Source organism: Pholcus phalangioides, unplaced genomic scaffold, assembly GCF_987345545.1.
Source record: "Pholcus phalangioides strain wild (caught in Gottingen) unplaced genomic scaffold, Ppha-v1.0 ptg000022l_1, whole genome shotgun sequence".
NCBI classification, from domain to species: domain Eukaryota; kingdom Metazoa; phylum Arthropoda; class Arachnida; order Araneae; family Pholcidae; genus Pholcus; species Pholcus phalangioides.
This window is the reverse complement of record NW_028301615.1, coordinates 2,326,297-2,342,413: the sequence shown is the minus strand read 5'-3', so window position 1 is coordinate 2,342,413 and position 16,117 is coordinate 2,326,297. Positions and strand designations below refer to the sequence as shown.

At 31.8% G+C, this 16,117-nt stretch overlaps 1 protein-coding gene across 2 annotated transcripts in view; it reads left to right on the top strand.

Annotated features, from left to right (window-relative positions):
• The window catches only part of LOC149069328 (peptidyl-glycine alpha-amidating monooxygenase B-like), a 28,764-nt gene extending 13,377 nt beyond the window's left edge, over positions 1 to 15,387 (top strand). For both annotated transcript variants that reach the window (XM_089250245.1, XM_089250246.1), the window contains exons 16-23: positions 269 to 341; positions 781 to 923; positions 1,884 to 1,966; positions 2,804 to 2,995; positions 3,228 to 3,340; positions 5,560 to 5,656; positions 11,120 to 11,368; positions 12,903 to 15,387. In XM_089250245.1, the coding sequence (XP_089106371.1) occupies positions 269 to 341; positions 781 to 923; positions 1,884 to 1,966; positions 2,804 to 2,995; positions 3,228 to 3,340; positions 5,560 to 5,656; positions 11,120 to 11,368; positions 12,903 to 13,099 (1,147 nt within the window). In that variant the 3' untranslated portion in view covers positions 13,100 to 15,387. The remainder of the gene's footprint in view (positions 1 to 268; positions 342 to 780; positions 924 to 1,883; positions 1,967 to 2,803; positions 2,996 to 3,227; positions 3,341 to 5,559; positions 5,657 to 11,119; positions 11,369 to 12,902) is intronic.
• The last annotated feature ends 730 nt before the right edge of the window (positions 15,388 to 16,117 follow it).

Below are 16,117 nucleotides of genomic sequence, written 5' to 3'. Positions count from 1 at the left end.
TACGGTGATTTGAAAGTATTTCTGTCTTTTACAAAAAATTAATCTAAACTTTTAGGTCAGGCAAAGTTACAAAAATATATTATGTAAGATCTTTTTTCACATTTTGTTCAAAATCATTAATTTTATTTGGGAAAGTTGACTCGTGATTAATTGAAATTAATCACGAAATTTGAAATTTTTTATAAAACCACTTTTATTACTGTTATAAATAACAACAGCACACATTGATCATATTTCACATATATTTATTTGGTTTGCTTATTTACAGATTTTATATGCCTCATGGACTTCATATTGATCCAAAAGAGAACTATTGGGTGACAGATGTAGCTCTTCATCAAGTAAGTTATATCACATTTTATTTCCCATTTAGGACAATGAATTTTTTTAACATGGAGTGTTTGATTATTTTCTCTATATTGTTTTAATAAATTGCTCTAAGTTTGTAATAAGATGAGAACTTAAATCAAGTTGATTTTCTTCTGAAAAATCATACGACATCAACAAGAGTCATGTTTAAGAATAAACTTTGAAATAAAATGAAATCCAGAAGAATGAAGGAATGCACACACATTAAATAATTTATTTTAAGCAGTTGTGTTTTACACTCACCTGTACTTGCGGTAAATTTTTGTAGTTTTTGCATGTTTATATCTATTTTTTTAGTATTTTCTTTAATATTCAAATGAAAGTAAGTAAATATCAATTTAAACTTGAAAAATCAGATAATTAAAATCAAAATCAGATTTCTTTGTAAAGATCTCTTTGTATGGATATTAGGTTCTTTGTTTCCGGAAATCAGACAGAACTAATCCAATATTAGTGCTGGGTGAAAAATTTGAACCTGGCAATGATCGTGAGCACTTTTGTAAGCCTGCAAGTGTTGTTGTCAGCAAAGAAGGTGATGTCTATGTTGCTGATGGGTAATTATTTTGTTATTTTTCTTTTGATTTCTAATTAAATTTTTCATTTTTAGATATTTTCATACATTAGCAATTTTGCTGAGGCCATGAACGTATTCAAAAATATCTACACAAAAGACTGTTGTTATCTGAGTAATCAGAAAAGAAAGCCTGTTCCATGCCAAGCTCTCCAAAACTTCCATACCATCATCTTTCTAAAGGGGAAAAAATTTTGCATTGCCCTGCTCCTTATGTTAATCCTATTAACATATCCCATTTAATGTGTGAATGGTGACACTGAGAACTAAATAATACCATTATTCACCACTAAAAAAATTAGTGCAAAATATTATTTGAAATATACACATTCTTTGTACACATTCAGTTCTTTTCATAACTGTGCAGTTTGTATTCATACAAGATTCCTCAAAAAACTGGTTATATTTTTTTGGAGATGATGATTACAAGGAAGAAAACTTATCTCTGCCTCCATGGGGATGCAAAACTCAGTATCTTGTTAGTCGGACGAGTGCTCTACCAACTAAACTATGGAAACATATAGAAAGATTTCTTCCCTGTAATCATCATCTCCAAAAAAATATAACCAGTCTTTCAAGGAATCTTATATTAACAAGTGGAGAGAACATTTCTACATACAGTTTGTATTTGTAAAAAATAAATACATGGGCTAGAAAATCAAGAGTTTTTTGTATCATCTTGCCCATTCATTTCTCCAATGGTATCCGTAGATTCCTTTATTGCAGTTTGAATTTATTCTGAAAATCCTCGAAATTTTTTTTTGATAATACAAATTAGCAACAGTGTAACATTTATTTAGACCCATTTTTTGTTCAAATTTAGTGATTTCATTAAAAATTTGTTGTGCAGCATTTAAGAATGTCATATTTCTCAATAAATTATACAAAACCTCAATTTTATCACAGCTCAAATGTTATATATTTTTTTTTCAATTTTGTGCAGGTATTGCAATTCCCGGATTATACACTTTTCATATGGCGGCAAATTCTTGAAACAGTGGGGTAAAGCTAGCAATTACTTTGACAGTAAGTACCTGGCAGAAGCTGAGAGCTTGAATATCTGCATTAAAAAAATACTGAAACAGATTTTAATATACTCTGGTGGTGATAAAAATCAAACCACAATCAAATTTCCTTTTTTCCCATTGTTTTTGATTAATAATTTGTGAAGAAATTATTAATCTCATTTTATGATTTATAAAATATTATTCAATCGTGCCAGTTGGAATTTAAATTAACTTCCAGTTTGAATTTCTATGTGGCAGTTGTGCTGTTATTATCTATTGCTGACTGTGCAGCTTTAGTTTTGTATTTCAGCTGAAGAATTCAGTCACTCGGATTCGATTCAGAAATTGAAAACCATTGTGCATTGAAATGTTGAATAATTTTTAGTTTTATTACTTGTATTTTACCCTTTAGCCAAACCCTACTTATAGCAAACCTTTTGATATAACGAGGAAAATTTTTGGTCATATCCTATTGATGTTCTCTCTTACAGGATTGGATTTGGCAAAACTCCAGACATTGCAAATCCAATTTTTTGTTTATTGAGGTTAACAGAGTTTATAACAGCATTTTACTGTACATCTTAAATTTATGCATAGTAAATGATTGATTATTCGGCAGACTATGAATAAATTTAATAGCTGATGTTTAATATTTCATACAAAAAAATTTTCTTTCTATCATTTTTTTTATTTTATTCAAATGCAAAGAAATATAGACCCAGATGATGTATATTGTATTACCCACATATGTTTGCAACCACATAGCATAGCAAATTCTTGTATAAGCAAATGATTGATTAATATAAATGCACATATGTGTATTCTTTTATATTGTTACTAAACACTAATTTTTTAGGTAATCCTCCTGTTGGTACATTCATGATTCCACATAAAGTCATATTACTAGAAGACAAAGGCTTGATATGTGTTGCTGACAGAGAAAATGGAAGGATTCAATGCTTTCTTCAGAATGGAAACTTCCGCTTTCATATTCAGAAAGAAGACTTCGGAGGAACTGTATATTCTATAGCTTATTCAAAGAACACTGGTAAGCTTGGTTTATCATGAATTCTTCACCAAACATAAAACTGCTCACATGAAAAAAAAGAAGTGAAAAAGACATCAACTTTTTAAATTGAAGAAGCTATATTTTGGTGTCTAACACATTTGAAAAGATAGTTATAAATTTTCCTTAATGTGAAAGAAATATGGTAAATATTGTCATTAAATAAACTGAAATAGAAAGTTCAAATAGCTCAATTATTCATTTTATTTTCAAGGTTTGCTTTTCGCAGTTTCTGGTGAAGCGACGTATAAAGACCATCCAGTGAAAGCTTTTGCTTTCAACATCACTGATCAGCAGCTGCTGAGTGTAATTGTTCCCCCTTCAGGTGTAAGTATCTGTTTTTTTTTTGTTTATTTGTTTATTTATTTATTTTTTTGTATATTCAACTCGTAATAAAATTGATGCAGTAGAACCTTGATTATATCCGACTCTCATTTATCCAAAACTCTCAGTTAAGAGATACTAGTTTCTTCAGTGATAGCTTTTTTTAGTGATTGTGGAAATTAACGCCAAATTCCAATATTTTTCTACAGTTGGAAAGATGTTAATGGAGACTTTGCAATTGCAAATAACGAGCAATAATGCTCCTGAGCGTTTCTTCAAAGGCATTGTTTGGTTTGAGTAGCACATTCATCAGAAATAATGTTGGTAAAACGACTGTGGTGCATCTACAAAGCAAAAGATGGCCAAATGGCCTGTATGTCAGCAGTTGAATGATCAATACAAATATTTGGTTTTCTGACTTATATTTTATCCTAATAAAGTATAGATGATACTGAGATCTTTAAATTCATACATATTCAAAATTCAGAAATGTCAATTTTTCAATATAGGCATGTCTCAGTTTCATCAAATAATAAAGGTTCTATTGTAGTTATTTTCTATGCATATGTGTGTTAAAAGTCCACATATTACCTTATACATGTGTATGTGATATTTTTCTATTCTTTAAAAATTTAACTCCTTATTTTGGTTTTTAAAATGTCACTAACTTTTTAAAGATCTGAGAAAATAATTTTCTTTTCTAATGTCCTTTATGTTGTTGAGCTGGTTTACTCTCGGCGGACATTCTGATTCTCAGCACTATTTCCAGTTAGAGCTTTATTAAATAGCTATCATTTTGAATTTTTTCTGATCATTAAACTTTGGGCTTAATCATAAAAGCTATGTTTTAGAATGAATATTTTACAAAAATTGAGCTTTACCAGAGATTTGCACCAGTATCTTGGTCTGAAAATTCTGGGGGGCAAAGCATGTTTAACATCAAAAAAATCTGTTTAACCCTCCCAGCAGTATTTGCAAAATATCTCACCTCTTTAAAAGCCTCCAGACATGAACGCTTACATAACATGACAATTCAAGCATTCACCATCTTCAGTTTAAAATATGCTAAACACAGATGACAGTATCAGCAAGAACATAAACGAGCATAACTTTGACAACATAAATACGTTAGGACCATGCATGTACACATACACAACATGCTCCTGCATGCACTGATTTCTTAGAAATTCCACAGAGGAATGTGTACAAGGTGCATGTATGGTCAAATAGTAATAGTGCTGAAGAACCCAAATATTTTGTGAAGTTGATTTCTCAATGAAACACTTTTTTGCTATACCCCTTACTTTGCACCTGATTGAAATTGGAAGAAAGCCTACTTTGTTGAAAAAATATGTCATTTTTCAGTGGGGGCATTTAGTGATTTCTAATATGCCATGGAATGGGAGAAAAACATCAAACTGAGAAAAACATGGACAATTAGTTCATAAAATCAAAAGTTTGTAAATGGGGAAAGTCATTTAAAGAAATGATATATTGTTTGAGACCAGAAATTTTCACATCTTCCATTTTTCTCTCTACTCACAAGTTGCTTTACAATGAATCCTGCTTATAATGTTTTTCAAAAAACTGCCATTGAAAAAGGTAAACAGAGAATTAGAGTTGGGACCATGAAAATAAATTGTATTAAATGGGAAAACTTTCTAAGTGGGAACGTTATAAGCAGGATTGACTATTTATTTAAACTGTCTGGGGATGACATCTCCGAATATTTTGTAACCTATAATGTGAATTGTGTTGTGAACAGTAAAACCAGCAACTTTATGATAAAATATTGTTCGTTCTCTATCAGTTAATTTATTAACCGGCCAGTCTCTAAATTTCTGATAAAGAAACAATTTTTGAAAGAAAGAAAAAAAATTCCATACATTTAATGAAAAAAATGTAATTTCTGGTTAATCTGTATAATAAAATCTGACTGGTTGTAACAAAAGTTGTCCTTATGCAATCAATCATATGCATCACACCAAGTGTGTTTTGAATGTTAAAAAAATAAAAATGTTAAAATTTATTCTTCAGAAAGAATGCAAAAAAAGAACAATTAGGTAATAAACATAATTTTAGGAATAAAATTATTACTAATGATATTTCCTTCATCTTCAAACTTCAGTGTTAGAATATCATTCAGTTCTTTCATGTATGTGATTAATATGATGACTCCAGTAATTATATTCAAAACAAAATTACATTTTGTATAATTTCAGACATTCTCTAGGCCTCATGATATTGTCAGTACAAATGATGGAGAAGAATTATATATTTGTGAAATTGGTCCAAATGTTGTGTGGAAATTTCTTAGAGGTACCTCATTTTTTTCAAAATTTTCTCAAAATTTTGCAAATTTGTATTTGTAAATTAATTAATGCGGTAACCTTCCAAGTAGATGGAAGATATAGCAAATTTTCTCTGTCTCTCTTTTTTTAGTTTGATGTGACATTTATGTGATATATGCTGTTAGACCAAACCATTATTTTTTACTTTTTTGCACATGAGGAAAACATTGTTTATGGTTGTTGATATTATAGTCAAATCCTGTTTTAACAAATGTCGTTATAGCAAAAATCTCGTTGCAATGATAATTTTTCTAATCCTTAAATAAGTTTACATAGAAACAAGGTATTGCGAATTCTGAATGAAATTCGAAATAAAAAATCTGCTATAATGAATTCACAACCAAGTTTCTGAAAATTAACAAAAGAGCACAGAACGTTCCAAAAATAATCTTGTAAAATCAGTGTGTGTGTGTGTGTTTCAGAGAATTAACTTGTTGGGAAAGAAGGGTAGTTTTTATATGGCTTGTAGGGAAGAAATTTTAACCAATGCAGTGCATGAAAAAGAAATACAATGTGTGGCAAGTCAATGCTATACACATTTGCAATGTTTTATATTTCCTCTGTTTCAAATGAATTCAATGAGTTCAACTGAAAGAAACAGTTTTTGATTAAAGAAAAACCTTGGGCGGAGATACGGGGGGGGGGAAGCAAACAGCATCAAAGGCAAAGCAGACTGATGTATATGCGTATAAATGCGCTGGCATTATCATTGTGCCCCACTCAGACTTTCAAGTCTATCTCCACCTATGCTTTGATCATTTCTGAAGTTGATGCTGGAGTAAATAAAAACAATGTGACATTAAAATATGGCATATCTTCCATCTTCCCTTTCAACATTTTTGAAATTAGGACTAAGCGCAAATTTCAAATTCTAGCAGCAGTTATAAGATTCCATAGAAAAAAAAGACTAGAGTTTAAAATTTTCAAGATGTGGCTGTAGCTGTCTTTACAGGACATTCCATCAAGACATTTTCCAGAAACATACATAGGTTCAGGACATTCTTGAAATGTACCAATTACATACCCACTCATATGAAAAAAAAGTTTTGAATTTCAGTTGTTTTGAAATGTGCTTTTACATGTGAAATCTCAAGCATTGCATGTGTTTGATCATGTGTATACTTCAGGGAAATTTTTTGTTCCCTCGGCTTCCACAATACTTGTAAAAAAATAACAAATATGGATTATTTTTAAAAAAAAATTCAATACTTAATTGTAGTGCGTCATTTTTGAAATTTAGCTCATTCTTTGGTTATCTAGGACATAAGTAAGTAATTTTTTTCCTTAGAATAAAATTCTGTTACAATGAAATTTTTTAACGAATGTTAAAATTTGTAAAACCAGAAATTCCTTTATGTCAGAATTTTATTATAACGAAATGCTTTCTTCAGTCCCTTGGAGTTTGTTATAAGGATTTGAGTGTATATTAAAAATGAACTGTAAAGCAGATATTTTTGTGGTATAGGTGGAAGGAACTTCTATTAATGCACTCAAATCATGGTTATGAAAAAGCAAATGACAGTATATACATGAATCACAGTTCATGTTGCTACACTAAATATGGGTGTTACTTGAAGGGTAGTTTTCTGACAAGGATGAACCGGGTATCGAACTCGCGACTCCTCTAAACATCCTTTGGTACTTTAGGCGAGCACCTTATCGACCGGGCTACTGCGCCCCCTCTTGAAGGGTTCACCAAAGGAATAAAAGAATAAAAATTCTATGGTTTATTCTAAATTAAATGAGAATATAAAAAAAATCAGCCAGTTAAGGGAAATGGGGTTGTGAAGGCTTCACTCCCATAAAATTATAATAATCGGGGTAAATATAAAATTTAAAACTTATATTGCCCTTGGTAAATAAAATGTAAATTCGAAATTCTCCTTTCCCTGTTAAATGAAAAAGAGAAAAGTTTCACAAATTAATTTTATGATTGAGCAACTTTTAGAAATTAGGAAATTTTTATTATTATATTTATACCAATTACCATTTTATGGGAGTGGAAACTAATCAAGCTCAATTTACTTCTTTCTTGCTGATGTTTTCTCATATTTTACTTAAATTTTAAAATCGACCATTGGATTTTTAATTTTTTTAAACACTTTCATGGTTTTTTTTTACCTGCAAAAAGAAATAAAATTTATTGTACATTTTTTATTGATGTTAAATAACAAAATTGATGTATTGTTTCACACGGTAATATCCCAAAGTATCACACCATAGGTGGGACAATAATAAGTTTGTAAGTCGAATTTGCATAAATCGAGCTGCAATTTTGCATACAAATGCATTAAATATTGATTAATTGGAATCGATATTTCTGAAAAATACTGGTCGTAACAAAATTGCGATAAAAAATGTCTGTTTTCTTACATATAATTAAGACATTATCAGAAATGTTTTAACTACAGGAATACTTTGGCTAAAAAGGGCCTCAGCTTACAAATTTTTCATCTCACAAAGATTTTTAATTAATTGTTAATTGAGCCAAATTAATTTATTTCCTTCTCAGAGCCAATGTCTTTCCAGATACACCTCTATCTCTCTTTCAGAAAGATTTTGAGTCATTTCATGTAAGATGAATGATCAAGCTAAGAGAAAATTCATTGAAAAAAAAAATCAGACTCGAATGGTTTTAGTGAATATGGAAGACTTAACACCAAACTGAAGAGTCTGGATATTCTAGGAATTTATCTTTTCCATATACACGTGTGTGTGAGAGAGAAATATATCACATAGCACAACATGCCGCTGTGGTGGTCGAGTGGTTATAGTGCCGGACTCGTGATGCGAGAATCCGGGTTCGAACCCCACAGTGGTGGTCGGCTGAAGTTGGTTTTCTGTGGTTCCCAACTTCAAGGCGCAAATGCGAGCCGATCTCCCCGTTAAAAAGTCTCGCCACAGAGAGCAACAGTCCTACAACGGTAAATCATTCAACCATAACACTTCACTCATAGTTAGTAAAACTGGGGGCAGATGACAGCACTACACATAACAAGCATTACACAGAAACAAACTTTACGTCACGTTGCACTACACGTACTCGCACATTCCCGCATGTACCGATTCGTTGGGGGGTGCATGTGTGGTGTAGCAGTAGTAGGTAGGGGCTCGGGGATCCATGATGTTCTTAAGTCAGCCACCTCGTTGGGCAATTTGCCTGTTGTGGCGTTGTATTTGTATATTTGTATATTTGTAACACCTCACACACATTTTTTTCACTATGGCCGACAAACTTGATTGCAGGGCTTACATAGTGTAAAATAGAAAAAAATATATATAAAATTTTTCCACCCTCTTTCAAACTTACTTTCATTCAATTGTGAAGTTGTTCATCTCAGCCTTTGGTCAGTAGAGGGAAACCCTTCTTAACAGTCACCTCTCAGATATGGTCATCCCTCTTTTATGGCCAAAAAGATTACATTTTTTCTGAAGCTTTTCAATAATAACCCCCCTCAGATGTAGTCACCCCTCTTTTACAGATACCGTATATACTCGTGTATAAGCCGACCCCCCCCCCCACTTCAAGACCACCAAAACCGCAATAAATTGAAAACCTGTGTATAAGCTGACCCCGAAAAATCTGTACATTTTAGAGAAAAAAAGTCGTATATTTTCATGCAAAATGAATAGCTTGCGGAAATTTACAATAGAAAATTATTCAAACTTTCTAATCCGTTTCTTCTGAGTCTCTAAGCTCATCGTAATAGGGGGGTGCAGCATCTTTGTTAATATCCTCATCTGGGCTGTCATCGCCATTGTCACTTTCGAGGAGGATATCTTCAGTTCCATCCGTCGCATTGCTGATGCAACAATTTTTGAAGGATCGGATGATAATTTCACAGCAAACAGAATTCCACACCTTATGTACCCATTGGCACACTAAGCAAATGTCAGTTTTCTTCAAGGCACCACTTTTTTTGTAGTTTCTTTATCATCGGAACTCATCCATTCGATCCACCAATTCCTCAAATAGTCTGAGAGGCTTGTTGATGCTCACATCTAAATGCTGTAAAATCGAATGTTATCCCACCTGGTATCAAAGCCAATGATGTTTTTGATTTCTTTACCTCGGCTTTGGCATTATTGGTTCTGTGGGGTTTGAACATATCCCATACCAATAATGCCGGTTTCTCGAAGACTGCTACAAAAATGAATACCGATTGCAAGGGTCGATATTTTCTCATCAAAAACTGACCCGAGTATAAGCCGACCCCCCCCCCCACACTCCACTTGAGAAACGCATTTTTTCACAAAAAAAACCCAGACTTATACACGAATATAAACGGTAAGTTTTTTTTTTGTTCCACTGGTGTTCGCAAAAGAATGTTCCTACTGTATTTATCTTTCTTACAGTACTTCGTTTTAGTGTTTTATGAAAATTACTTTAAAATTTTGGACAAACGAATAAAATAGAACAAATTAAACAATTTTCAATAGAAACCTATGGAAAATCATGTTTCGTCTAACAAATTTAATTCTGGAACAAATTATCTTTATTAGCCAAGATATCACTGTACTTTAAAATATGTACAAATGAATGTCGTGTGCGGTGCGATATTTTTGATAACACTTTGGTCCATCAAAAGAAGTGAACTGCTTGTGTTAAAACAGAGTAAAATTGTTATTTATTTATTTGACTTTATGCAAAGAAACAAAAACTAACTTTCAAGATTATCAAAATTAATTAAAGTGGCAGGTGAGTTACCAGGTACATTGTCTCTGAATATTAAATTTGTGTGATCAAAACACCATTTTGAATACAACGTATTAAATTCTGATCAAACCAAAATCACTCTTCAAAAATGAAAGGTATGGTCTGGGCCGTAACTGGGGGGAGCAGGTGGGGTCTGGTGCCAGACTAGAAGGGATGTCAAATTCACCCTTTACTGCTTCTACATGGCAAGGGATGGGAAAATGCTGGTTTGGCCCTGGTGACAAGGTATCTAGTTGTGGCCCTGGGTATGATTTCATATGATTCTAAGGCTAAAATTGATTTTTGAAATCTCTAGCGAGGTTGAGGTCTTTTTCTGGGTACCCAGTTTCTACTTCTAGTTACCAAAAAAATAAAAAATACTACCAAAAACTCAGCTTGGCTACATGTGGTTGAATGACATAATTAAATATTATTGTAACCGTATCTCAGCTATAATCCCTGAATACTTAAGAATTCCGCTTAATTCAAGAACCAATAATTTTTCACAGTAAATTGGGCTATCCCAATTTATTAATACCCTGCAAGTTTGGGTATGACTACTTGATAAGATATTCAGTTTTGTTAATGTGTAATGAATTGTTGTGTGGCAGATCAATACAAATAAATTATTGTATACTTTTTTTTTTTAAATAAAATTTTAGTTGTTTTGTCATGAAAAAATCATGAAAAAAATTGCAATTCTGAAAAAAAAAAAAAAATGTTTATTCCCTTCAGATTACCACAAGTCCTCTAAGAAAGTTTTGAATGATGAAGTTCCTGAAGCGCTGCCGTCCCTTCCAACGCCTATTCATAAAATGAAAGAATCTTCTTTGGTCAGCACTGATAGCCAAGATTTAAAATCTCACAATTTGAGTACAAGCGAAGGAACTGGCTTTGAAACATCAATAGTTGTTATGTCATTATTAGGCATACCTCTCCTATTTCTCATACTCATTATGACTATCATTAGGTTGAAGAAAAGAGGTGAGAATAGATTATTTAAATTCATTAAAAAAAAAAATCTGCTTTTGGGATCACTTCAAAATAATGTTATGGTTTTTTCCCCGAATAGAGAAAGGCAAAAGAATAAAATTAATTTTTTTTGTTCCTTGGGCCCAAGGTTCCATGCTCTTAGGTGGGGTTGAGCTCATACAAATAAAGTATCATGCATGGGCGTAAAGTTACTGGAGATATTTGGAGGGGATTCAAACCTAATATTTCTATAGGTATTATGAAGACCTCAAACATTTTGGAAGAAGAATTTGGGCCCACCATGGCATGGGTCAGATATAAGTTTTTGCCTATATGATCATGCATTTTTCTATATGACTGGTCTTTAATCATTGTCAAGTTCTATTGCAAAAAGAAAAATTTGATGTTGAATACGGTGAAAAGCAGTGAATGGAAATATTTTCAAATATTCTATTTTAAACTGAATTATATATTTGTGCAACAAATGTTTTATTTTTTAAAACTTGTCTGGTATTATTAAAGTTACATTTATTTTACTTTCAAATGAAGTATAGTGGAACTTGTGGGTTTACAAGTTACAAGCGTTATTCATTCTGTGAATGTGCTCATAATCTATAAATCACTCACATATCAAAACAAATTTTTTCCCATAGGAAATAATGAAAACTTGAATGATTCGTATCACAATTATTAATTCACATAAAAGTAACTGACAAAAACATCATTTAACCAGGCCCGTCATTTGGGGGGGGGGGGGAATGCACTAAAAATGGTCATTTGAAAATACACTAAAAATGGTATATATATATATATATACAAATATATATATATATATACATACATTGAGTACATGTGCTTTGCCCCCCGCCCCCCCACGGAAAAAGTTGAAATGATGGTCCTGCATTTAACCCTTAAATGCGTAGTTTTTCATGTTTGCAAAGAGTTCTTTAAATGATCATTACTGCTGCCAATTTGAAGATAAAATTTTGTAATCACCTTTTCAATACGTGCCATTAACTAAGAAAAAAAATTATCAGCTTGAAAAAAAAAATTTGTATGTAAGAAAGAGTTAATCAATACACCTGAAGACTGAAAAGGTCAGGTACCCCTGCTTCATTGAACCAAGCAGTAGCGAATGCCCCTCTAGAAAATTGTTATTGCTGTCTCTTGAAAAGTGTCTGATGAAAAAGTGGGTAGAGGGAAAAGGATTTTGATTATTTTTCATTTTTTAGCTTTTATATCTTTGAAATATACATTTTTCTCTGAAATATGCCTATTTTCTGTGGGGTGAGCTTATACATTGATTTTAAATTTTCTTTATAGCCATTTTGGTGGTCCTCTAGGAAAGGGGTCAAAATATATACTTGAGTATTATATATATATTACTTTTATTATTATTTTTAATTCAAAAGCAGTGGTAATTGGTGACTTTGAAAATAAAGCAGATTTTGTTATTTTCTTTTCTCTGAATAATGGCATTTATTAGTTTCCAGATGAGAGTAATATCAAAATATTACATGAAGCTAATCATCAAATTCAATTTCAGGAAAACTTCAAAGCTTTTCGATGGGTCATTTAAAAGGTTGGCTTGGTGGCTATAGAGCTCCACAACACGAAGAAAAATTTAATATTGGGCACTTCCTAAACCCTCATAAAGGATTTGATAAAGTTGCAGTTGAAGGTAGTGATGAAAGTGAATCAGAAAATGAAGAATTCAACACAACAACAACGAATAAAGCCTAGTTAAAGTGACTTCTTTCAAGAACAAAAACGATTTGATGTACATACTCATTGAACATGGTATAAATGATCTGATGTGGATGTATTGAAATATGCAAAAGCGTAATTACACACAATCTATGGTGATGTATATAGAAATCGACTTGTGTGTGGACTACGAAAATGTTGATATGCGAGATATATTTGGTAAAGTGTGTATACTTTCGTTGTACAGTTTGTTGATATCATTAAAACTTTACATTGTATTGTCCCCAAAATAAATTTTTAAAAACTTTATTACAGTTAAATTCTCTTTTACAGCCAAATAATAATTACCCTATTTTATAAATGCCTTCAATAACACCCCCCCCCCATTTCCGGTTATTTCTCTCTTACAGACGGGACAGATTTTTTTTTGTCTTGCCAGTGTTTGGAAAAGAGGAGTTTTATTGTATATGCAGTCATTCAATCAAGTTAAACCTTTTAATGGCCAATGTTCACAATTGGGAACATCAGTGTCGTTAATTAGAAAAAAATATTTTTTTTCATGAAAGCAATTATTTTTTTGTCCTGAATTTGTGAGATTCCAAACTTAATTTAGAAATGAAAAATATAATTTATTTCACTACTAAATATATTCATTTTTAATGAATATTTCGGTTAGTATGTCTAAACTGAAAGATCAGGAGAAATAAAAGTGAAAAATAATGTAAATCAATCTAAATTTGAATTCGGCCGTTAAAGGGTTAATACAGTAGACTTTTGATAATCCTATGCTCACAGGACCAGAAGTATGTCTTTTAATGCAAATAATTAGACAGCCAGGGGGGCATATTATCAGTGTGGTCTTAACGCATAGGGCCGCAAAAAAAGCTTTATGAAAATGAGATTTGGTCAAATTTTCTGCAGTGAATATTAAATTGGCTTGCAGATATTTCTAGCTAGGTAAGGAGAGCAACAGAAAAATCACTTCAAAAATTGCATAATAATCAGGCCCTCTGAGGAAAAGCGAACGAACATTAAAATTCCAGTAGAAATACAAAAATTACTTCTAAACCCCTTGCTATATTATGAATCCATTTTATAATGACCTCTGGAGATATATAATAAACAAAATTTTTGGTCCTGCCACATAGGATATATATTTTTTAAATTAGACCAAATATAGTGAATCAAATATTTGGGCACTTGAAATTGGTTATAGCAGAGTTTGACTAAAAAATACAAAAAATAAGACAAGTTCAAGAAATATATTTTTTGTTGCGAACTTTTTCTGATAATACACAGCACTTGCTCAATTGTCCTTTAATTTCACACACTAGAAATGCAGAGATTGTGCACAGGAATAAACTTGTATCCCAGCCGCCCCCTCCCATATATACATATGTATACAGGGTGTCTATGCAGCCTTTATATCATCAACCATCTGTCATAGATGTATGATGACAATTGAAAAACACTCAAAAAAGTGTTCAAAAATTACCCTGCACCAGTTGTAAAAGTCAGAATATAGTGTTCACAAGATAAAAAATCAATATTTATATACATCACCTTGTCTTCTAGCTTTCGATTAGAAAGTTTTTGCCCTGTTTCTCCCGAGGCCAACTAAAAATTCCAAGTTTTCAAGTTCAGTATTCGTTGAGATATTCAAATTAAAAAAATCGGGAAAAGTTGGAAAAGGACAGCATAAAAAAATGAGGGAAAATAGCATTGTCCATTAGTTGTTTGCTGTTCTTTCAAAACTTTTCTCCACTTTTTGAATTTGAATACCTCAGCTAATGGATTTTTTTCTGTCGTCCTCAGGAGATACAGGGCAACAACTTTGTAGTTGGAAATTAGAGGATATTGGGCCGTACAAAAACCTAGATTTTTTTATTTTGTGACACACTGCAACTTTTTACTCTCAAAACTGGTACAGGAATGCTTTTTGAAAATTTTTTAAACAGAATCATACCTTTACGACTGACGTTTGATGAGATAAAGACCACATTAGCTCTTACGGGACACCCTGAATACGTATATTTATTTATTCATTTGCCACCATTGCCATATAGATATATTGGGTTTGAGCCCACCCAATATTTCTGGTATCTTTACTCCTATAGGATTGTGTCAATTAATCAAGAGTTTACCATATTTGGTTAATGGATTTCTTTCAGCTGAAGAAATTCAGTTTAATCTGGTTACATCTAGCCTGTCTATGTGTGTGTTCTTGTTCTTATTTTTTTATATATTGTGATTAAGCAAGAAAATATATCAGAGTCAATTCTCGTTTGTATAATTGCATGAATTAAAAAAAACCATAATCTGAATGAGTCAATTCATCAATCTTTTGTGTTAAAATGTGATGAGGCTATTTGAATTCAAGTTTGAAAATGAAAAGGTGTGTATGTATATATGTATATATATATATATATATATATATATATATGTATATATATATATATATATATATATATATATATATATATATATATATATATATATATATATATATATATATATATATATATATATATATATATATATATATATATATATATATATATATATATATATATATATATATGTACTCTTCTCTGTCTAGCCAGGCCCGTCATTTGGGGGGTCGGGGGGGGGGGCATTGCCCCCGGTTTTTGAAAATACACTAAAAATGGTATATATATATATATACACGTGAATATTGAGTACATGTTGTTTGTGTCCCCCCCAGAAAAAGTTTGCCCCTCCTAGGAAAAAGTTGAAATGACTGCCCTGATGCTAGCTATAATACTGCACTGCTTGTGTTTTCTTCAGTTACTGAGAGAATTTGAAAAAAGTGACAAACTATTATAAAGAAATAAACTATTACGCCATAATACTGGCAGCATTAAAGAAATGACAAACCATTGTAAAGGCATATGCATGTCTGAAACGCATTATTAGGGAACCTCGATAACCAAAGTAAACTTTCCAAAAAAGTCATTTTTCAGGCCAAGGAACCATTGTTTCCCCGTCAGTTTTTTTGCTAATTTCGGACATTTGCCCTGAGGGTAAAATGTA